Below are 24,790 nucleotides of genomic sequence, written 5' to 3' on the forward strand. Positions count from 1 at the left end.
AAAGTGAACCATCTATATATTTTTTTCTATTTGTGTTCCCAACACTTAGCACAGTACTTACCAAATAGTACATATTTAAAATTCATTTCATTCTTTCATCCATCCATCTAGGAAATGTTCCATAACATAAGACCTGGATCAAAAATAAAATACATTCTAACTCTTGACAATCACATAGTATTTTCACTGTAGTTTGGAGGGGCATAGGTTCCTGAGAAAAACTTTCTTCAGAGCATCCTTCAGTTCTTTGTTTCTCAGGCTAAAGATGATAGGGTTTAGAAAGGGGGTGAGAACACTGTAGGAAATGCCCATCAGGGTATCTCCTTCCAGGGCTTCTAAGGCCTTTGATTTGAAGTGTACAACAGAAGAAAAAGCATAGTGTATAATCACCACAATAATGTGGGAGGCACAGGTGGAAAAGGCTTTGCGTTGGCCCTCAGCTGAGGGAATCTTCAAGATGGTGGCCACAATAAAGATGTAAGAGAGAAGTATAAGGAGAAAGCAACCCAATAAGACTGTGATGAAGAGCAGCCCAATCCCTATGGCCACTGCTGAGGCATCTCCACAGGCTAGTTTCACCATTGGGGGTACATGGCAGAAGAAATAATGGATCTCATTAGGCCCACAGAAGGTCAAGTTGAAAATAGGAAGAGTGATCACTAGCCCCATGACTATACCACTTAGCCACGAGGAGGCCACCAGCCAAACACAAACCTGTGAGCTCATAAGCACATTGTAGCGTAAGGGATGGCAAATGGCCACATAGCGATCATAGCCCATGATGGTGAGTAAGAAGCAGTGAGTGAGACCAAATGCAAATGTGAAAAGCATCTGGCTGGCACAACTCCAGAAGGAGATGGTGTGTTGAGTGGAGACCAGGTCAGCAAACATACGGGGATTAATAGACATCGTGTAGGCGATTTCTGAGATAGAAAGAGTGCACAGGAAGAAGTACATGGGCTTGTGGAGACTCTGCTCATGCCATACAGCCAACATGACGAGAAGGTTGCCCAGAAGTGTGAATAAATACATCAGCAGAAAGAGCACAAAGAATGGCAGCTGAAGTTGAGGGAATGGCGAGAATCCAATGAGGATAAATTCAGTCACTGTGGTATGGTTTTGCTCCAACATAGAGACTATGGCAGAGGAGGACATGAGAAAAATAAAGTTATTGCTGAATCTCAGACCCTTAGAGGTGCAAGAAAAGTCTAGAGAGCATCTAGTCTTATCTCTGTATAAAGCATCAATTTCTTCTAGCACATCCCCAAAAGGTTGTTATCACATCTCAACTGAAAAATCTCTAATATTAAAGACCTCTTTACCTACACAAGTAAACTGTTCTGCTATAGAACAGATCTCTCTCTTAGAACATGGGAACAAAAAAGAGCCAAGAAGCATACCTGTAAACTTGATCCATTTCCCAATAGTCATTCTGCCCTGGTACTTCTCTAGGTAAAATTAAAATCAGACTCTTTAACTTCTACCCATAACTACTCATGACTCTTCTGCTTTATGGGATTAAACAGAATGGATCTAATCCCAGGCAGCACTTTAAATCCTTTGGAGACAGGAATGATTTCCCTCCAAATCTCCTCTTTTCAGGAATATGCCAACCTGGTTCCTTTAAAGCTTAAAGGATGGGGAGGGGACTGAAGATATAGTCATATACAAATATGAAGATATAGTCATATACAAATGTATATGTATATGTATAGTCATTGTAATACATACATCCTGTTTGTCCTGCTATTGATGTTGGCCATGACCTTAGAAGATGATCTCTGTGTCTGAGCAAAATACATCACATTTGACTTAAGCAGTCTGAGGATCAGGACAAATTTCCTCTTATTCTGAATAAAGAGTTGTATAAGAAGAGAGTGCTAGTTCTGGAGGAAAAGTCTGGATTCAAATGTTGAATCTGTAACTATGTGACTTAACTATTCTAGATCTCACCCCTAAAAATCAGGAATTTGTACTAAACGATTTCTAAAGCCCTTCTTATCTCTAGGCCTTTCTTAAGTCTGTTTTGGCCCCAGTGTCACATTGTTATTTCCACTTAAAATACACTAAAGTACCTACTTTGTCTATTTCCTCATTGTTTTACTGCCATTAGAACTCAAAGAGACCTTAGAGGTTTTTCATTCTGATCCTGTCATTTTACAGATGAGGAAACTAAGGATTAGAGAGATTAATTGATTTGTCCATGGTGACACAGCTAATAAGTGATACTGAGGCAGGATTTGAATCTGGTATGTTCATATTGTGCAAATGATCTTTTGAATCCACATATAGGACTTTATATTTACTTCAGACACATGTCTGGGCCTCAATTACCCCATCTGTAAAATGATGGTATTTGACTAGCTGATATTCAAGGTCTTTTTCTGCTTAGAATCTATAATCCTTGTTCAGTGTTCTCTTAAGTATTTCTAAAAGTTGACAAATAAGTTGAGATTACTTTAAATTTTTTGGTTCCTATGTCACATGGTTGCTTCATACTGTAGTACACAAAACACCCATCTTTTAAAGTTAACTATCAATTTCCTTTCCTCACTCTTATATTATTTGCATTGATTTTTAACCTAATTATAGGACATCACATTTTTATTGACTCTCATGTTTATTAAGTTTGGACCTCCAGTGACCTTCCTGAATGGGAAGGAAGTGAAGAAGCAGAGTCTCCTTGCATTTCTCAAGCTAAAGGTCATACTCTTCTTCCTTCAGCTGGTCTAAGAAACTTGGGAAGGTTTGTATCTCACATCACCAACTTCAACTGCCTCAGGAAACAGGAATGTCCTTCCTTCTGACCCTCCTCTGCTGACCACTTCCCCTAGAGCTCCATCCAGTGGGGAATATGAAGCCCCTTCCATTATGGATTTTATTCAGACATTTCTGCACCTCTGTTTTCCCCGTGGGGAGAGCCCCCCTCTCTGTCTACCCAACTGTCATTGACAATTACATAAAAAGGATTTCAGATCTATACCAAGGACCTTATTTTACAAGTAAGGAAACTAAGGTCTAAAAAGGGAAAAGAATTTTTTCAAGTTCCCACTAATCGTAAGTGATTAACTAATAGTTGGGATTTGAGTTCAGTTTCTCAACCTCCAGATCTAGAGTGGCTACATTTTCCAACTCAACTCTACCTCAAACATTAATTGCTTCTTTTCTTGGCTATTCTATCACATCCTGTAGTTGATTGTATTTCATGCTACTTATCTCTTTTCCTTTATTACACCGATTTTTATTCTTGAAAACTTTTGTCTTTATCTCTTTCTTCTTTTGAATTTATAAACCACACCATACTCCCACCAAGATTATTTTCCTGTCTGACTCCCTATTTCCTTACCTCTATCTGTTTCTGAGTCTTCATCTCTTCCACAAGCTTGGGAATAAGACTGTTCTTGATGCGATCTTTGCTAATATAATGATGCTCTCTCCCTGCCAAAATGGGGATTTTCTCTGTGCTCTAGGAACTTCAGGACCTCGGATGAGAGATTAAAGATTTACAGTTGTAAGAGTCCTCAGGGATCAACTAATAACAGTCCCTCACAATACCAATGAGGAAATTGAAGAGTATGGAGATGAAGCAGCTTTACTATGTTTATCCCTTTCCTGACCAGCTTGGATCCTTATAATGATTTCTCGACTACTAAATAATAATCTATGTCTGTAGGTTTCTGCTTTGTAGTGTTTCTATGACTGCTTCTCTCAGTCACAGGAATGAGGTTAACCTCTATCCACATGATCAGTTTTCATGGTCAAAGAGATAAATCTTATTTCCGCTAACTCAATCTCTTCTCCAGCCATGAATCTAATTCCCTCAATCTTCCACATTGTTTTCATCAGTCTTCAACTGAAGATGTTTCTTCTAGGATCTGTCTGCATAAGGTCCTCTGAGCCCTGATAGTCATTCTCTAAAGACTTTCTCAGATCTACCTTCTTTTTTAAGTCCTTCCCAGTTCTAAATGTATTCTAAGTCCTTCAGCCTTTATATTCACTGTTCTAAATTCTTTTAGTGCTATAATTCTTCACTTCTTAAGAGGTGAGAGAGAATATGATTACTCTATTACAATATTCACCAGGTTAAATGATACTCCATCTTTGTGCTAACTCTGGATTAGATAAACTGTTCCACATTTCCTTTGCCTTCTTCTAGTTCTACACCTATGTAATTTTGCTGACTACCAAAGTCATGGTTTTCTTTTATCCTCCGTGTTCCTGACTTATTTGTATAAATAGTTTTCATATCTCTTCTCTTGTTAATGTGAGATAGTAAAGTCACCTGAGGGGGTTAGAATCTCACAATTCAGTGCTCTTTAGCTATCTAAACATGAATGCTTCACTACAAGGAGTCATGATGTTACCTTTCTTCATCTTGCTCGAGTAATGAGGAGATGCCATTTGTCCATAATAGTCTGGTAATTCCTAGGTGAAATGATCATTTGTTTTATTAAATTCATCTTTTCTTTAGAATGTTGCTTTCCAGACCATGGGTTCAGTTTCATCTAGGGCAATTCCCAAGATTTTGAATAAAGTCCTTGGAACTTCAAGGAAATAGACTGAGTGTTAGGCCCTTCTAATTGCTGATTGTGCAATGTGGATGGCAGCCAATTATACTAGGGCTTACCTTGAACTTCCAGTGACTGGATTCTAAATGTAATAACTATGACCTTCGGTTCTCCAGCCTGACTACCAGAAAAGGTTTTCTTCAAATACTTGTTTTGTTCTGGAATATGAGAAGACCTTATTTCTTCGTTGTTAATTGTTCAGAGTTGTCTTCCCCTCCTTTTTTTTTGATGAGGAAACTCAATAGCTTATTAGTTCTTCTGGGATAATATTACAGATCTTGGCATGGTTCAGGCAATTTGATGAAGAAACAAATTTATTGAAAATAGTATGATAAGGCTCTTTTTAATGATTTCATAAATTTAGTTCAACTTCTTCAAATTTTTCCTGAAAGATCTACTTTTTGGCGAAATAACTGCTATTTTATTCATTGAAGTTTAGAAACTGTATGATTTTTTACAGCTAGTTTTTAATTTGAATTAATTAGCATAAGTGAATTATGATGCTTGTTAATAATGTAATCAGGAATAAGATATGCTAGGGCTAAGTTTGGAATCAGTTAGATTTTAGAACTGTATATGTGTTCTATGTAGAACAATTTTAATACATCAATATTTAGAATAAATTGCATTGAAGGTTTTTAAAGATTGTTTTAGAATTACTGGAAGTGTAAAATTTGACCATATATTGAATTTTTTTGTGAATTACTCCTCTTGCCTAATAGAAGTATGACTCAGGTTTAAATCATTTTTGTCTATATTCCAATTTCAAATTCTTTTTTAAATGCCTTTTATTTACAGTTATATGATGGTACTTTCGCATTACAATTCCAACTCATGTTGCAATTTTTACTCTTTTCCCCAACTCCAATTGGCAGGATGAAGTGATGTTAAAGCTATAATTAAAAGTATAATTAGTCCATAAGTTTGCCCAAACATTTTTTCTGTACAAAAGAATAGACTTCTTGAAACTATTTACAATGCTTTAAGGAAATCAAAATGAGGGTCATTAAATGATAGGGTTGGGAATTCATATTTGTTTAGTCATTCAGAGTCTTTTCTGGGCTATAGTCTGTTCAGTTTCTTACCTGCTCCTTGAAATGATTTGTTGATCTCATTGTGAGGATGCTAGTCCAATCAGTCTTGGTCATCATATTATACTATTTTGAAGCTATTATGGATCTCCTGGTCCTGGTCATTTGCACTCAGCATCAGTTCGTGTAAGTCCTTCTGTTTCTGAAGACTGCATCTAGTGGTATTTCTTACGTGAACAATAATATTCCATATTTCATATACCACAATTTGGGCTATGATTCTCAACTGATGGCAATAGCCTTCAGTTTCCGGAGTTTCTAGCACTAAAAGGGCTGACACAAATTCGGCACATAGAAAGTCTTTGCCCTCTTTAATTCTTGGATGCCCAGTAGTAAACTGCAGATTAGAGGCTATACGTTTGATAACTTTTGAGCAAGTTCCAAACTGCTGTCAGAATGGTGGATCTATTACAACTGCCACACAAGTGATCAAGTAGTTTTCCCATCATCCGTGACAATGGCATTATATTTTCTGTCATCTTAGCCATCTGACTGGTTTGAGTGGTATCTTGAAGTATTTCTTACAGTTTGCACTGATCTCCCAACTAATGCTGGGACAACTTTTTTCAATGACTAGAAATAGTTAATTCTTCATCTGGAGTTGTTATACTTTACATTTTTGAATTGAGAAGTCAAGACTTATTTTATAAATTAGAGTTAATTATATTTGGTAAGGAGGTTAAGAACTGATTGAAAAATTTCCACAGTTTTGCTCCCTTCTATCTTGCTGCATTTTGTTTGTCAAACTTTTCATTGGTAATTGAATTTTCATTTTGTAGTGATGTCTTAGTTCTTCTTTGGTCATAAAGTCCTTCCCTTCACAGGTCTGAGAGGTAAATCTATGCTTGTTCCTAATTTATTTATAATTTCATTCTTTATGCCTAGTCATGAACCCATTTTGACCTTACCTTGTGTAGGTGTTTAAGTGTGGATCAATGCCTAGTATCTGCTATATAGTTTCCAATTTTCCAGCAATTTTTGATCAAACAGTAGTTCTTATCCCAAAAGCTGGGGTCTTTGGGTTTACAAACTATTGTATAATTAGTTACTGTTTTATCCCTTGAACCTAACCTATTCCATAGATCAACTAAGTCTATTCTTTAGCCAATACCAGAATGGTTTTGTAATGCTGCCTTATAATATAATTTTAGATCTGGTACAGCTAAGCCACCTTTCATTGTTTTTTTTCCATTAATTCCCTTGAAATTCTTGACCTTTTGTTTTTCCATATGAACTTTGTTGTTATTTTTTCTAGGTCATCAAAATAGTTTTTGGAGAGTCTGTTTGGTATAGCGCTAAATAAATAGATTAGTTTAGGTAGTATTGTCATCTTTATTATATTTGCTCACCCAATCCAAGAGCATTTAATATTTTTCCAGTTGGTTAGATCAGACTTAATTTGTGTGGAAATGTTTTGAGTTTTGCTCATAAAGTTTTGATTTTCCTTGGCAGATAGATTCCTAAATATTTTATACAATCAGTAGTTACTTTAAATGGAATTTCTTTGTAACTCTTTACTGTTGGATTTTGTTAGTAAGAATGCTGATGACTTATGTGGGTTTATTTTATAACCAGCAACTTTGCTAAAGTTGTGGATTATTTCTAATAACTTTTTAGTAGAATCTCTGGGGTTCTCTAAGTAGACCATCGTATCATCAGCAAAGAGTGATAGTTTAGTTTCCTCATTGTCTATTCTTATTCCTTTAATCTTTTCTCAACTCTTATTTCCAAAGCTAGCATTTCTAATACAATATTAAATAGTAACGGTGATAGTGGGCAACCTTGTTTCACACCTGATCTTATTGGGAATGGTTATAGTTTGTCCCCATTACATATGATGCTTACTGCTGGTTTTAAATAGATGCTACTGATTATTTTAAGGAATAGTCCATTTTTTCCTATACTCTCAAGTGTTTTTTAATAGGAATGGATGTTGGATTTTATCAAATGCTTTTCTGCATCTATTGAGATGATCATATGGTTTTTGTTACTTTGGTTATTAATATGGCCAATTATACTGATAGTTTTCCTACTATTGAACCAGCCCTGCATTCCTGGTATAAATCCTACTTGATTTTGGTGTATTATACTGGGGATGATTTCCTACAGAAATTTATTTTATTAAATAAAATAAAAATATTTTTTTTAAGATTTTACCATCAATATTCATTAGGGATATTGGTCTATAATTTTCTTTCTCTGTTTTCAACCTACCTGAATGTCACCATTCAGTAGAAAACAACTACTTAAATAGTAGAATAACCAAATGGAAAAAGAGATACAAAAGATAACTCAAGAAAATCACATCTTACAAACAAGAACAGGGTAAAATGAAGCTAATGACTTTGTGAGATAGCAAGAATCAATCAAACAAACTAAAAAAGAGTGAAAAAATGAAATAAATTGTGAAATACTTCATTGGCAAAACACCTGATCTGGAAAATAGATCCAGAAGAGACAATTTAAAAATTATTGGCCTAACTGAGAGCCATGACCAAAAACGATCCTGTCGAGCATTCTGCAAGATGTTATTAAGGAAAGCTGCCCCAATATTCTAGTAACAGGGGGGAAATACTCATTGAAATATTGATTGCCTTGGGAAAGAGGTCCCACAAGAGAACCGCAAAGAAAATTGTTGTGAAACTCCAAAACTATAATCTCAAGGAAAAAATATTGCAAGTGGCTAGGAAAAAAAAACCAATTCCAATATCAAGGAGCAATAATCAGGACTACCTAAAATCTGGCAACTTCTACAATAAAGGATTAGAGGGCCTGGACTGAATATTTTGGAAGGTAAAGTGCCTGGGTTACAATCAAGAATTAATTATCTAGAGAGACTCAGCATCACCTTTCAGGGGAGGAGATGGAGCTTCAATGAAGTAAGAGACTTTCAATCATTTCTATTGGAAAAAAAACAGAACTAAACAGAAAATTTAATCTACAAACATAGAATTTAAGAAAAACATAAAAAAGTAAACAGATGAAAAATATATATTTCAAGGTTAAATTGTTTATATCCCTAGATAGGAAAACAATATCTGTAACTTTTGAGAACTGTATCTGTCATTGGAGCAGACAGTGGGGGGCATCACATAGACAGAGTGTGGTTGTGAATGGACTGGAAAAAGGCATTAAGTTGTAGAAAAATATTTGTACTGGAAAAAAAGAGAAAAGGGGAAGTAAAATGCAAAAATTAGCTCATATGAATAGGTGCAAAAGACCTATTACAATTGAAGGGGGAAAAGGAGGGGAATGAGCACTGTCCAAAGCTTGATCTTATCAGTTTTGGCTTTAAGAGATAATAATTTAATCATTCAGTTGGGTATAGAAATTTATCTAACTCTATAAAAAGTAGGAGGAGAAAGAGGAAAAGAAAAAGGGAAGGACAGGAGAGAAAGTGGGGCAGGAAAAAGAAGAGAAAAGGGGGAAAGGGCGGATAGAAGATAAGACAGTGGGTGGAGTGGTTAAAAAAACAGAAGACTAAGGACAGGGTGGAAAGAAAAAAGAAAAGTATATGCAAAGGAGAAAATAAGATGGAGGGAAATATATCATCATAACTGTGAATGTGAATGGGATGAACTCTCCCATAAAACTGGAACAAATAGCAGAGTGGATTAAAAAACAGAATTCAAAATTATGTTGTTTAGAAGAAACCCCTTTGACACAGAGATACACATAGAGAGCAAAAGTAAAATGCTGGGACAGAATTGATTATGCTTAAGTTTAAGCTTAAGTAAAAAAAAGCAGGGACAACAATTCTGATCTCAGATGAAGCAAAAGTAAAAATAGACTTACTAAAAGAGATAAGGAGGAAAAATACGTCTTGATAAAGGGTACAATAAGTAATGAAGTAATAATGATATTAAATGTGTATGCACCAAATGGTAGAGAAGGCAAATTCCTAGAGAAGATTTTAAGCCAGTTATAGGAAGAAATAGATAGCAAGAGTATTCTAGTGGGGGACCTAAACTTTCCCCTCTCAAAATCAGACAAATCTAACCACAACATAAACAAGAAAGAAACTAGGGAAGTAAATAGGATCCTAGAAAACCTAGATATGATAGACCTTTGGATAAAACTGAAAAGGGCCAGAAAGAATATCCCTTTTTCTTGGGAGTACATGGCACCTACACAAAAAGTGACCATGTAATAAGGCATAAAAACCTCACAATCAAATACAAAAAGGCAGAAATAGTAAATGCTTTCTTTTCATACCACAAAGAAATGAAAATTATATTCAATTAATGGCCAGTGAAAGATAACCTAAAACCAATTGGAAATTAAATAATCTAATTCTAAAAAATGAGTGGGTCAAGCTACAAATCACATAAAATATCCATAATTTCATCCAAGAAAATGACAATAATGAGACAACATACCAAAATCTATGGGATGCAGCAAAAGCAGTTCTTAGGGGAAAATTTATATCTCTAAATAGTTACATAAATAAAACAGAGAAAGAGGAAATCAATGAATTAGGTATGCAACTAAAAAAGCTAGAAGAAAAAGAAATTGAAAACCCCCAATTAAATTCCAAATTAGAAATTTTGAAACTCAAAAAGAAAGATTAATAAAATAGAAACCAAGAAAATTATTGAACTAATAAACAAAACTAAAAATTGGTTTTATTAAAAAACTAACAAAACAGATAAACTTTTGTTTAATTTGATCAGAAATAGAGAAGAAAAAACCCAAATCAGCAGCATCAAAAATGAAAGGAGTGAACTTACCAAAAATGAAAAAGAAATTAAAGAAATAATTAGGAGCTATTTTGCCCAACTCTATGGCAGCAAATCTGACAATCTAACTGAAATGGATGAATATTTACAAAAAATATAAATTTCCTAGGTTAACAGAAGAGAAGATAAAATCCTTAAATAGTCCAATTTTAGAAAAAGAAATCGAAGAAGTCATTAATAAACTCCCTAGGAAAAAATCTCCAGGCTAGATGGATTCACAAGTGAATTCTACCAAACATATAAAAAAAATTAATTCCAAAACTATGTAAACTATTTGGAAAAAATATGTAAAGAAGGAGTACTGCCATATTCCTTCTAAGGCATAAATATAGCACTGATGCCTAAATGAGAAAGGCCAAAACAGAGAAAGAAAATTACAGACTCATCTCCCTAATGAATATTGATGTGAATTTTTAAAAATAAAATATGAGTAAAGAGATTATAGGAATGTATCAGCACCAAAATACATTATGACCAAGTGGGATTTATTTCAAGAATGTAGGGCTGGTTCAATATCAAGAAAATTACTACAATTGACCATATCAATAGAAACATATGATAATCTCAATAGATGCAGAAAAAGCTTTTGACAAAACACAGCACTCATTTCTATCAAAAACACTAGAGAGCTCTCCTTAAAATAATAAGCAGTATCTATCTAAAATCTATAGCAAACATTATTTGTAATAAAGAGAAGCTGGATACATTCCTAATAAGATCAGAAGTGAAACAAGGATGTCCATTATCACCACTATTATTCAACATTGTACTAGAAATATTGGCCTTCAATAAGAAAATAAAAAGAAATTAAAGGAATTAGAATAGTCTTGAGGAAATAAAACTATAACTCTTTGCCGATTGTATGATGATATACTTAAAGAATGCTAAAAAATCTTCCAAAAATCTACTGGAAACAATTCACAGCTTTAGCAAAGTAGCAGGATATAAAACAAACCCACACAAATCATCAGCAGTTCTATATATTATTGACAAAGATAAAAGGAAGAGAATTAAAATGAAGAGAAAATATTAAAATAGGTGTAGGCAAAAAAAAACTAGTTACTATGCAAACAAAAACCAAGACTTAATGAACAATCAAAAATCTGCAACAATAGTCAGATTCTAAACAATCGAAAAATAATAATTCATGGCAAAGTGATCTAATTATATAAATTGCAATTTGCCAAAATTGATACTGTTCAGTGCCAATACAACAAATGCCATAAAATTATTTTAAGAACAGAAAAAATAAAATTAATTATGGAAGAAAAAAAATCAAGAATTTAGGAATAATAAATAAATAAAAGAGTGTCTTAGTATCAAACTTAAATCTATATTATAAAGCAGTGGTCATGAAACCATTAGTACTGCTAAGAAACAGTATTGATCAGTGATAGATTAGATATTTGATAAACACAAATGAGCAAGCTCTATAGAATCTAGTATTTGAAAAATCCCAAAACTCCATCATCTGAAATAAGAACTGCTATTTGACAAAATTACTTCCAAACCGGAACAAAAATGATCAGAAACTTGGCATAGACCTACATCTCACATTCCAGTAAGATCAAATGGATAAGATTTGGACTAAAGAAGGATATCATTAAACAAAGTAGAATAAGCTAATACCATCAAATGTCTTTAGAAAGGAAAATTTATGCCCATAAACAAAGAGATTATACAAAAGCAAATGAAGAACTTTATTAAAGAAATCAAAAAGTTTCTGCACAAAATCTAATCAACAGAAGAAAATTAAGGAAAGTTACAAAGCTCTGAAAAACTTTACATTCAGCATTTCTGGAAAGGTCCTTTTTCAAATATGTAAAGAACTGTGCCAAAATTAACAATACAAGTCATTCCCCAATAATCTCCCAATTATAAGAATACAAATTAAAGTCGAAGATACGCCCTTTAAAAAATCATCAAAGACCGTAAAAAGGCCTTGCAAACTTTATGGCTACATCAGCTTATGTAAGATGAATTACAGAATGACTTTTGAAATTTGATCCTATGACTGAAATCTATAGAAAGTAATACTTTTGATTTAAAAGTAATGGTTTCTGAAATATGAAGCCTGAAAAGATTACTGCCCAAGAAAATAGTCAAAATGTGATCATGCTGTGATCACCATGATCCAATAACAGAATATAGTCCTGATCACATGTCAAAACTTACTATCCAATAGCACATAGAGCAAATTGCTAGAGTTGCATCAAATGTGGACTTGATTCCAAATAAAATAACAAGGTGAGCTTCAAAAATAACACATGGGCCCTAACCTTTCTGACTTTTTGACGTTTCCAGATTGCCCTTTTAATTGAACTAATGCGAAAATTCATAAAACAGATGTTTATAAAGGCAATTCTAAGGCAAAATGCTAATGAGTGTTCAGAAGAATTAAATAGATACTAAGGATGTCTTTGGGAGTTCGTAGAGATGCTGTCTAGTGAGCCAAATGCCTTTATAGCCGACTCATGATAAAGTACTCTCTTTAACCAACATAGGTAAGACAGGGTCCCTTATAGGCCAATATGCAGAGTAATTGTGTTATGTGGAAAGATAGGAATCTGAAGCCAATGTTGCATGGCAGATGAGAAAGCAGGGTGGTCAACAAGACCCAGTACCCCATGTCCAAAATGCAATAGAGGATTCCATTAAGGGCCTAGAAATGAAAACAGGTTCAGGGAAATAAGGATGAGGCCAGCCCTAGGGCCCAGAAAAACACTGGGCATGATTGGAGCAATGTCGACCAGAGAGTGCCTAGAGTCCATACTGACATGACCAATCAGCCAGGAAGCCATATGATTTGGAGAAATTCAACATCATTTCAAGCTCCTGGAGAAATGATTAATATACGTAAAATAGAGTTTTGCAGCTAACACTGAGATACCCCTGGAGAAGGTGAAATCATCCTTCAGCAATGGAACATTGCCAGGCAAGTAGAGCTTGACCATTTTACTCCTGAGAGCATGTCAAACTTTCCATCACACACTTTGGGCGAATCTGGAATGTGGGATATGTATAAATCCCAAGCTCAGTAAATAATGGAGGCAATGTGTAAATTATATAAGTCACATTATCATCTTGACTGAATAGTAGCATGTGTTTATCATACAGATAATAAGCTGTTAGTGATAGTCACCCAGATTCGATTTAGATCACAAAATCCACAATATATTGGACAGTAGTGGACTGACACTTAGCTCACGATCTATATAAATGCTCATTGCAGCACTGGGAGACATGATGTCAATGAGAGTCATTAAGGTGCAGATGACCAAAACATGAAGAAGATTTAAGAGACTTGGACAAATGAGCCTTGGACTGATTCAGTCAGTAGTGCAAAACCATGAATGGACTTTTGAATGCAATAGAAAGATTTACTCCATTTATATAAAAAATCCTCATCAATCTGTGGAGAAGAGACGTTTTACAGCAATTAGTTAAAATTGTACTTCGGTTCTTTAAGAAGACTGCTGTTGAAGGCTGAGCTAACAATTCACCTGATCATATCCAATGAAAGCTGATACACCAGTATGGATAGAACAAAAAGCCCTAAGTAAAAAAAATCAAGACCCCTATTAGATATAGTACAAGAGCAGCTTGACCAAGGACACTAAAACCCTCTAAGTCCTTGAATTCCAGTGTTGCCATGAAAAGAAACCTGGAAAATGGAGGATGTTAAGGATTTAAGAAAAGTGAATGAAATTTGAAACTTGTACCTTTCTACTTGGACTTCACTACTCCATTAGTTGCCTAGACTGGCCTCTATGTAGATATTAAGGATTGTTTCTATTCTTCCTCTGATAAGAGGATCTAGCAAAGATTTGCTTTTCAGTGCCTAGCTAACTTACTGAGTTATAAAGATATGAATGGAAGATTTGTCACAGGAATGAAATTCAGCCCTACTATTGTCCAAATGTATGTTCGTGCTTTGTCGTAAGAAAAGCATTCTAAAAGTTTATCTATGGTATTACATGGATGACATTTTAGGAAGACTATTTAAGAACAAATGTTAAAGCTATTCATAAAAGACCATAGAAACACTAAGGAATTACAATTATACATAGCACTAGAAAAAATAAATACATGTAACCTTTCAATATTTAGGATACTAAATATTATGAAGTGCTTAAGTTCAAAACGTCCAAGAAAAGAAAAGTAAACACATTGAATGATTTCAGAAATTGATAGAGATATCAATGGATGCGACAAAGTTAGTTGATACCATCAAATTTAAAACTATATGATTTTAATGGAGACATGAGTTAAATCTCACCGGCCAGCTACAAAGAAGTCAAGAGTTAGAAGTTGAACTGGCTTCATGAATATGGTGAAGAGTCACTCAAAACCCTTGAGAAAGATGTTGAGCAACAATACCAGAGTCAATTTTTTAAGAAATCGAAGGGTAACAGTGTTAGAGTAGACCTCCCAGCATAACCAGTTTAACAAACTAAACCTTCTAATGGCATGCTAGAATTTTATTAAAGGCCAGTTGACCAAATAACAATTATCTGGGACAAGACCTTACAATAAACTATCTATACCAATATTAATTTAAATGATTGTGAACCATCCCAAGGAAATTTGTTAGCTGGCTCAAATTTTTAGTGGGTTCCATTAAAGATAATAGACTAATAGATTGGCGATGGATTCTTGAAGAAAAAAGTTTCAAAGTTCCTTAAGGACCAAACATTTTCACAGATGCATCTCAAATATAATATTTGTCTGTTACTTAATGATCAGTATAAAGGATTGAGAATAACCTTTTAGTCCACTGCAGCAGAAATGAATTGAAATGCAAGAATCATTTTAGTTGCTTATTATTCAGGAGTACTAAATATATATCTGATTTGTTTCATCAAAGTAGGTGGTCAAAAACTTTGCAGCTAAATAAAATTGCAAGCTTTAGTATAAATAGCTCTAAGAAATTTAGAGCAGTGAGAACAATCCAGGTAAGATCTAATATAATGTCCATTCTCAAGTGGACTAAGTCCCATATTTGATGGAATTCAAAGGCGATAGCCTTCTAACGTTGGTCAATACCTTGTTCCAGAAGAAGCCCAGGCATCCATTCTAAATACTCAGGCTGCCGGATCTTGTGATAATTTGAATACAGAGAGGAAGATGGAGCAAGTAAAGCTGAAGTTGCGTACTTCCACGTCACACTGCCCAAGGAGAACCTCGTGGTTTGAGACCCAACTGAACCAACCAAATGGATGACCCATTATAAATCTTGGGTGTCTGTCTTTCATCCACGTGGATGACATGCTCGATTCACATTTAAGTGAAGCAGCAAAAGAACAACCGAGTGGTCACTGAATCCCAAACAAGCCTTTGCCATTACGGTGCCAAGCAATAAAAACAGACAATGGTCCTGTTACAATACACATTTTGCAATCTTTGTGCACAGTATAAGATTTGACACAAACAGGAGAACCCTTAAATAAGAAGGACAGTTTAGTTGAAGCCAGAGGAGAAACATCGTATATAGATGCTCCAAAACAAGAAAGGGATCACAGGTAAACCTAGAGAATTCTAAATCTAGCTCTTATACTATTAACTTCTTGATTGTTGACAAAGATGACGGCTCCGGCAGACAGATTGTATAACCCACTGGAAGTCCCAGTCAGTGAAGAGACCCACATCTTAGAGATAATCGGCCAGGTGATGTGAGACCGAAGTGGGGAATGGAAAGGACCAACAGGATAACTGCTTTGGGGAGGGTTTGTGCAGTACTACAGGTGAAAAGGATAAGAAATGCCAAATAGCTTCATATCGATTGTCCAAATCCAGGAATCTGGACAGACCCTTGAAACAAAGGAGAGACCCAAGTAAATATCAGGATGGTTCTTTGTGATTGTGCTCACCTATGAAAGACTAGATGGATCTATGGCGTTTGACTCTTACACATCAAAGATTGTTATAGGATGAAAACCCTCGGATATTTGGAAAATCTGGATGTCTTGAAAATCCTCAGAGATATTGGATTTCTAAAATAGGACTTAACCCTCAGAAATCAAATGACTTTCTGAACTAAAGACTTGAAAATCTCAGGAATCATTGGATTTGAGAGTAGGATTAAACTTCAGGGAATATTGGATTCTGGAAATTATAAGACTGTTACAGGACTTCAAAATCTGCTGAATCATTGATGCCTAACACTCCAAAGACTTTTCAGACTTCAAAACTAGGGGATCATGTTCCCTACGTGTGACAATAGATTGGTTTGGACTATTCTGCTCTGAAGAAGGTGTATGTGTACTTGTTTATATCCTCCTTCTAGATCTTGTTCTTTCCAATTCATGTTGATTTATATTGTTTGAGGACTGCTTTGCCTTTATTCACCTGGTGCTTCACATCGAGCCTTGCACTGACTGTGGGAAGTCATCCCTATTAGCCTTCATGCGTTTTTTGCTTTCTGTGTTTAATACCTTCCATGCTGAGGTTTATGGAAATTTCAGACCTTTTCAGCAAGTAACCCATACAACCCACTTCCTTTGTATGTCTCAATATTCGAATAAATTGTAAAGGAGGGTGGATATTTTCTTTGGGAATGAATTTCTTCCAGAAGTCAGTGAGCTGACCTCTTTTTCATCGACCTCACCTTGAGAGTAAGTAGCTGGAAATACCTCTTTCGGGGCTCAGACCTCCTAGGATCGGAAACTGGCATGCTACTGTGTTTAAAAGAAAGAAAGGGAGAGAATGGGCTTGAGGCTTTGATTGATCAAAAAAAAATCCAAGTTATGAAGTAAGTAGTAAATGGACCTTAATGAAATGACTGTTAAGAACTGTCTTGCCCAATCTTCTATCCTGATGTGTGAAATTGATGATTTTTGTGTGGAGTCAAGAGAGAACAGAAGGAAGCTGGAAGATTGGGCCTGAGTCCAACTGCTGCTGGACATGGCTAGGTGATCTAGCAACTAGATCAAGATGCAACATTGCTTTTATCGAATATCTGTTCCATTTAACCTTCTTACTAAGAGAAAGAGAGATTTTCCCAACCTTGAACAGGACTATGAATGATTTAAAATACGATCTCACATATATAATAAAGAAGGAGAAATTTATCCCAAAGAACAGTAGGGAAGATTAGAAAGGAAAATGAAGAACTTTATTAATAGAATCAAAAGTTTTGCAAATACAATCAACAGAAGGAAAAGTAAAAGGAAAGCTTAGCTCTGAAAAATCTTAAATAGCATTTCTAATAAAGGTCTAATTTTCAATATAAAGAATGTCAAATTATGTAATAAAAGAAGGATTCTCCAATAATCTCGAATTATAGAAAAGTCCATGACATTATAAATGAATCAAAGAATTTAAGAATTTGCTCAGATGACAAATTAAAGGCATTTATAATATACAATTAAAAGCTATAAAAATATTGGGTAGAGAATCCAAATAAAAATCAATGGAGGTATTATCTAAAACTCATTCAGATGATAGATTTATCAAAAACATATAAAATGTTGAGGGGATGTGGAAAACGGGAATAAAATACATTGTTGGTGAGTTAGAAATGATACAACCATTCTGGAAAGCAATTGAACTATGCCAAAATGGGCATTAAAGTGGATACTGGACCCAGAGTGCCATTATTGGGAAGTATCAAAGAAAAAATTAATAAGATGAAGACCAATGTGCAAAATGTTTAAGCTAAATTGTTAGGATAGCAAAGAAGTTGAGAAGGAATAGAAATCCTAAATTGGGAAATGAGACCTGAAAAGTTGTGGCATATGAAAGAATGCAATATTTAAAGTTTTTTTTAAATTAATGAATAAGTGTTTATAGAAAGGCCTGAAAAGATTTAATGAACGATCTGAGGAAACAAGGAGAAGAGAAATACATTGTATACAATAACAGCAATAATATGTGATGATCAACTATGAAAGCTTGTTCTTCTCAAAGTAGTTCACTAAATCCAAAGACAATAGAATAGAGTTTGGAGAAATGTCAATGCAATAATCCAAAATAGAATGAGGACATTGAATTAAAATCAAAACATGCTTTTAATTTCTATTTAAATATGCTTCAAACATGATTTTGACATTTTGCTCTGATTTTTCCCAACATTATTCATAAAATACAATGTATTAAAATAATTACTAATTTACTTTTCATTTCTTTATATATATATATATATATATATATATATATAATAAATAATTTAAATAACATGGCTCCCCTAATAGACTATGAGCTCCTTGAGATCAAAGGAAAATTAATATCTTTTAACATCAGTATAGCAAGATATTTGAATATAGAGTCTCAATAAATGCCTCTAGATTAAATTGACAATTGATTGACCTGAAAAATAGAATTTGAGAGAAAAAACCAGAATTCTCCTTCTGTTGCAAATAACATAGTGGATTTCAAGCATAGTCACTTAAGCTATCTGGACCTCAATTTATCATTATAAGGTTTTAGAGCAGATAAACTTCTAAGATCAATGAATCCAAAATAACTGCATGTATAAAAGGAAGATATTCATGGAAGATAAACCATGGGATTTGGGAATTTTAAGTCTGAATAAAATTCGTTTCCGATCCTTTTATCAAATTTCCTCTTTCGAATGATTCTATGTGAAACTTCAATATGAAAAATCACTTACTATCCTGATTTGAACCTAATAGAAATTTGGCAAAGAAATTCAACAAATGTATCAAGTAACTACAAAACTACTGCATTCAAACATCTCAATGCTAAACAAAGGGAAAGAAATAGTCTCAGAAAATTTAAAAAATTGATGAAAAGATAAAGTGAAATATTACACTTTAATATGCATTTAGACTCCTTCATCTTTCTCTGAGATAGCTTTTGGGTCATGAGTCTTTTGGAATTGGGGACTATGGTTTTCAAATCAACTTCAGGTATAAATTTAAAAATAGTACAATAGCCTAGGACATTCTGATTCATTTTTTTGGACTTCTCTTATCTAGGTGTGTGCTTCATAACCCTAGCTATGAACTGTAGTTGTTAGCCTTCCATTATTCTGGAGAAACTTTTTACTGCACCTTACTATGGAAAGTAGGGACTCATTAGGTGGTCTTGAAAAGTTAAGGTCCAACAGAAAAAAAGATTGGCAGCCACAAGAGATGTGCAGATGTCCAAAAGAGAGTATTCACAGTAGAGATATGATGAACAATAAATACTAGAAAGGAAATTTTGTTACTTGGGATGCAAAAGAAGCCTTGGATCTGTTTCTTAGTATCTATAAGCAAAAAGGAATAGAACTTAGGACATTTTATTGAATGTAGAAAGATAACCTCAAAGTCTGGTAATCAAAGAAATTGTGAAAGTTTTGGAAGAAGAGATTATATAAAATTATCTAATTGGTTCTTGTCCATGAAGGAAGAGCACTATTTGGGACAGTTTGGAAATAGAGAACAAATTGAGAATGAACAGATGCTATAGAGAGGTGCAAAGATCAAAGAAAGTTCAAAAAAAAGCAAAAACAAAAACCAAACCAAAAAAACCCCCAAATTAACCAAAAAAACCAATCCAAAACAAAATCAGTTGAGATATGAAATAGCATCTCATGTGTGACCCATGAAATTGAAAGGATAGACCAAAAATTGAGAGAGGTGATGTTTAAGGTTATTTATTTTGAACTTTCTCTTTTCCCCTTTCTTCTCTCCCATCTCTCTAACATAATCTACCATTATAGCTTCTTTTACTTCCAGCCCTAAACAAGGGACATGGATCCTTGTTCCTGTGTCTCCTATTTTCTCAGCATGTAGCCCTTACTGGTATCCCTTTACTTTCTGTAATATTGATCTCTCCTCCTCTAGTGATTTATATCCTTCTGCCTACTAAACCAGATAACAGTTAGGAGGATGAGAGAAACTCCCTAGATCATAATATCTCGTTTGGCTATTATTCTATCTCCTCCCTTTATAATTCAAATCATTTGAAAAAGCTGACAATATTGAATGATTTCATTTCATTGGTATTCACAACTTAAAGCTTAAACAGAAGATTTTTTTTTAATGATCACTGATACACTACCTATTCATGTAAATTTTTGGCAATGTAAAATGAATGGCGGTGGATCCAGAGAGAGCTAAACAAAAACGTATATACTATTAAACTGTATATAGAGCTCATCACTTCAAATATGTATAGAAAGATTTTCAATTTCTTGCCAAAAAGAAGGAAAAAAATATTGATAATCTCAGAGCATATGGTGACCAGGCTAAAAATTTGAAGATATATTTCTTGAACAAACAATTTTACAAGCAATAAAAAGACAAATTTAAATATCTATCAGTGGATTTGTTGAATATAACTGAGAGTTATCTCTATGTGGAGGCTATGAAATGGTCAAAATTCAGAAGTGGAATCCATAAGTTCTCCATGAGTGACATCCGTATGATCATGCAACTAACAACACCTTAACAAAGATGTGTTGAGCAAATAATCATATCAAGTCAATTTGTTTATAGAAATAGGAGGGGCTTGTAATAGTTCTTTAGGATCAGTTCATTGATACAGTAGACTGTTTTTACAAACATAAATCATTCTAATGGTCAAGACCAAAAGTAGTAGAAATGGAGGTTGTCACCCAAATATACTTTTCATTTCTGGGCTTAGCTATTTATCAATCTGCAATAGTTATCCATGTTAAATAGTCTTTATTTATAAATGAAATTGATAAACTACTCATACAACTGTATGTCTGAGCACTATAAGTTTTTTATCCATTTTATTTTTTCCAGTGAAAATAGTTTATGTTCATGAGGTTCTATGGAAAATAACAATTTGACATTTATAAGCAATTTACAAAACATGTTTCACACATTATTTCATTATAACAATATTGTATTTCCAGTGTTATTAATGATAGGGTTAAGCAATGGATTGGAAGTAACAAACATATCCTAAGTCAGGAATCAGTAAAGATAGAAAAATGGCAACCCTTCCAGAGAGTGAAAATTGACTCTTTCAGTCTATATCTATCAATTAATTTTTGTTTCATCAAAATAATAAATGCAATGTTATCTTTTGGGGATTTTTTTCAGAGTCCTACAGCTTTTGAGGGAAGAAAATCCTTAAGAAGACTTTATTTATAGCATTCTTCAATTCTTTGTTCCTCAGACTAAAGATGATAGGACTCAAGAAGGGAGTAAGAATAGTATAAGTGATACCCATCAGGGTGTCTCCTTCAAATGATTCTGGGGCCTTGGACTTTAGATAGATAACAGAAGCAAAGCCATAGTGTACCACAACCACAGTGAGGTGAGAGGCACAGGTAGAAAAGGCCTTTTGTCGTCCTTCAGCTGAAGGAATTCTCAAAATGGTGGCCACAATGAAAGCATAGGAAGTGAGGATAAGGAGGAAGCAGCCCAATAGGGCTGTGATACAGACAATCCCCACTCCCGTAGCCACACCCCAAATATCCCCACAGGCAAGCTTCACTAAGGGAGGTACATGGCAGGTAAAATGGTGGATTTCATTGGGCCCACAAAAATTCAAGTGGAAAATAGCAAGTGTAACAACCAGTCCTATGATTATACCAGCAAACCAAGAGGAGGCCACCAACCAGGTACAGCCTTGTGGGCTCATGAGCACATTGTAGCGAAGAGGGTAGCAGATAGCCACATAGCGATCATAACCCATGACTGTGAGCAGGAAAGAGTCAACCAGGTACAGCCTTGTGGGCTCATGAGCTTGGTTGGCACAGCCCAGGAAGGAGATGACATGTTGAGTAGATAGAAGGTCTGTGAGTAGTCGTGGGATAATGGCAAAAGTGTAGAAGATTTCTGAGACTGAGAGTGCACATAAGAAGAAATACATAGGTGTGTGGAGGTTCCGCTCACTCCAGATGGTCTGCAAAATGAGAAGATTGCCCAGCAGTGTGAACAAATACATTAGCAGAAAGAGCACAAAGAACATCAGCTGAAGCCGAGGGAATGTGGAAAAGCCAATCAGGATGAACTCGGACACTGTGGTGTGGTTTGAATGCAGCATGGAGACTATTCCAGAAAGAGATATGAGAAAAACAGAATTAGCATAGAATCATGGATTCTGAAAATTCCCAGGAATCTAGTCTACATCTGGCTAGAACCCAAGATATGGATCCCCTTTACCATATCCCTAAGAAGTGGTCATTCGGTCTCCAAATAAAGACTTCAGTAATGAGGATCCTATTTCCATGTGAAGCACTTCTTTACACCTTTGAGCATTTTATTATTAGGAAATATTTTCTTATATTTAGGCAAAATCTATTTCTATGTAACAACCCATTATTGAGATTTGTTTCCTGGAACCAAGCAAATCAAGTCTAATCCCCTCTGTAAATAAAAACTCTAAATCACTTTGCAAATCTTAAAGTATATGAATATTAGGAATGGCAATGATGGTGATGGAGGTAGTGATGATAATGGTGATGGTGATGATGATGGTGGTAGTTATACTGATGATGCTTTAGTCAGTTTTTTCTGTCCCCCCTGCTTTGAATGGAGCCTTCTCTGCTCCACCTTCCGAGCACCTTAGATTGCTTTAAAACTAAGGTATCATCTTATATTAGATGTCTGATTCAATCCCTTTTAATTCCAGTGCTTACTTTCTGTTAATTACTTTCTTTTTACTATGTATATATCTTGCTTAATGCATAATTGTTTCCATCCTAATTCATTAAGTCATAAATTCCTGGGAGGCAGGGACTGTCTTTTGCCTCTTTGTGTATACACAGTGCCTGTCACAGTGCCTAGTATCTAATATTTATTCAATAAATGTTTATTGACTGATTGATGACAGTTTTTCTTCTCTTCTCTGTGTTTAATATTCATGTTTCCTTAACAGATCTTCCATGAGGAGATTTCCAGAACCTTTATCACATAAAATGCTTTAATTTATCTCTTATGAATACTCTTTGTATGTCGCTGAATAAGTTCAGAATAAATTCTGGATAAATTCAGATGGGGAGTAATCTGTTCTCAGCTGGGGAATGGTAATTTCTTCTCCTAAGAAATCCAGTGCAACACTCTATTTTTATCAAGGAGAACCCCAGACCTTTCCAGGGATATAGTATTCTAGAAATACTTTATTCCCCCAAATTACAAAGACTGGATTCTAGATTCAAAACTGCTACTTGTTAGCTGTGGTGTTAGACAGGCAACAGAAAAAGACAAAATTTATTGTAATTCCCTTGTTTCTCAAAAAAAAAAAAGTCTTGCGTCTAATTATGTGGGTAAGGGAAGCCTTTTTAAGGAAATTTACTACCTTTCTGCATACCTCTGATGGTTGAGAAATTTTTCCTTTCCTTGAGCCAAAATTGACTCTCTGCATCTTTTATTCATTTATCGTTCTAATTAAAGATCAGAACTGAATAAAACCTTTGACCTCCAAGTACAAGTTACAAGAGAAACATAAAGGCAAAAAAGAAAAAGGAAAAATATAAGAAATAAAATGAGATTAAATTGTTTATATATATGAGAAGATAATATTTGTTATGTTTAACAACATCATTACTATGAGAGCAATAAGGAGTATATGTAGACAGAGGGTGTCAATATAAGGTGACTGATGAAATGATATCTAAAAATATGAATAAATACTAAATAAAAAAGTGAGAAAGAAAATTATACTGGAAGCAGTGGGAAATTGAATGGGATAAATTCATATTCCACATAAAAGAGACATGAAAGAGCTATTATAATAGAGCAGAAATTGGGAGGGTAGTATAAACCTACCTCATAAAATTGGTTCAAAGAAAGAATAGCACACACACTCAGTGGGATATAGAAATCTATCTGATCCTATAAGGAAGTAAAAAGAGACTGGGTAATAGAAAGGAGAGGGAACTGATAAAAGGTATGGGATATTAGAGAAAGAGATGATTGAAAGTAAAGAATCTGTGAAGAAGATATGAGAGGAGGCTATACAGCAAAAATTAACATGGAGGAAAATATACAGATAGTTATCACAACTATAAATATGAATGGTTTGTGGGTAAGTCCCACAAAAAGAAGTAGATAGCAGAATAGATTAAAAATCAGAATCTACAATATATTGTTTTCAAGAAACCATTTAAAGTAGAGAGATACACACAGGATAAAGGTAAGGATTAGAGAAGAATCTATTCTACTTCAGCTGAAACAAAGAAAGTAGGGTAGCAATCCTGATCTCAGACAAAGCAAAAACAAAAATAGATCCAATTAAAAGAGATAAAGAAGGAAAGTATATCTTGCTGAAAGATACCATAGACAAAGAAGTTATATCAATACTAAACATATATGCACCAAATGATATAGAAGCGAAATTTTGAAGTAGAAATTGAATGAGTTGCAGGAAGAAATACAAAATAAAACTGTACAAGTGGAGGACCTCAAATTTAACCTCTAAGGAACAGAATAATCTCACCAAAAAGTAAATAAGTATGTAATTATGA

The 24,790-nt window shown here is 34.4% G+C and overlaps 2 protein-coding genes across 2 annotated transcripts; both read right to left on the reverse strand.

The window, feature by feature from the left end:
* Positions 1-183: 183 nt before the first annotated feature.
* LOC116420788 (olfactory receptor 10H1-like) lies at positions 184-1,131 on the reverse strand. The gene has a single exon (XM_031948082.1). It carries the CDS (start codon positions 1,129-1,131, stop codon positions 184-186), a length of 948 nt encoding a protein of 315 aa, XP_031803942.1.
* A 20,292-nt stretch (positions 1,132-21,423) lies between these two features.
* Positions 21,424-22,368, reverse strand: LOC100924636 (olfactory receptor 10H1-like). The gene has a single exon (XM_003763276.2). It carries the CDS (start codon positions 22,366-22,368, stop codon positions 21,424-21,426), a length of 945 nt encoding a protein of 314 aa, XP_003763324.2.
* Positions 22,369-24,790: the final 2,422 nt, after the last annotated feature.

This window comes from Sarcophilus harrisii, chromosome 1, assembly GCF_902635505.1.
Source record: "Sarcophilus harrisii chromosome 1, mSarHar1.11, whole genome shotgun sequence".
NCBI classification, from domain to species: Eukaryota; Metazoa; Chordata; class Mammalia; order Dasyuromorphia; family Dasyuridae; genus Sarcophilus; species Sarcophilus harrisii.

Excerpts from the sequence above, each read along its gene's own strand:
- LOC100924636 (XM_003763276.2), bottom strand. The coding sequence starts at position 22,368 with ATGCTGCATTCAAACCACACCACAGTGTCCGAGTTCATCCTGATTGGC.
- LOC116420788 (XM_031948082.1), bottom strand. The coding sequence starts at position 1,131 with ATGTTGGAGCAAAACCATACCACAGTGACTGAATTTATCCTCATTGGA.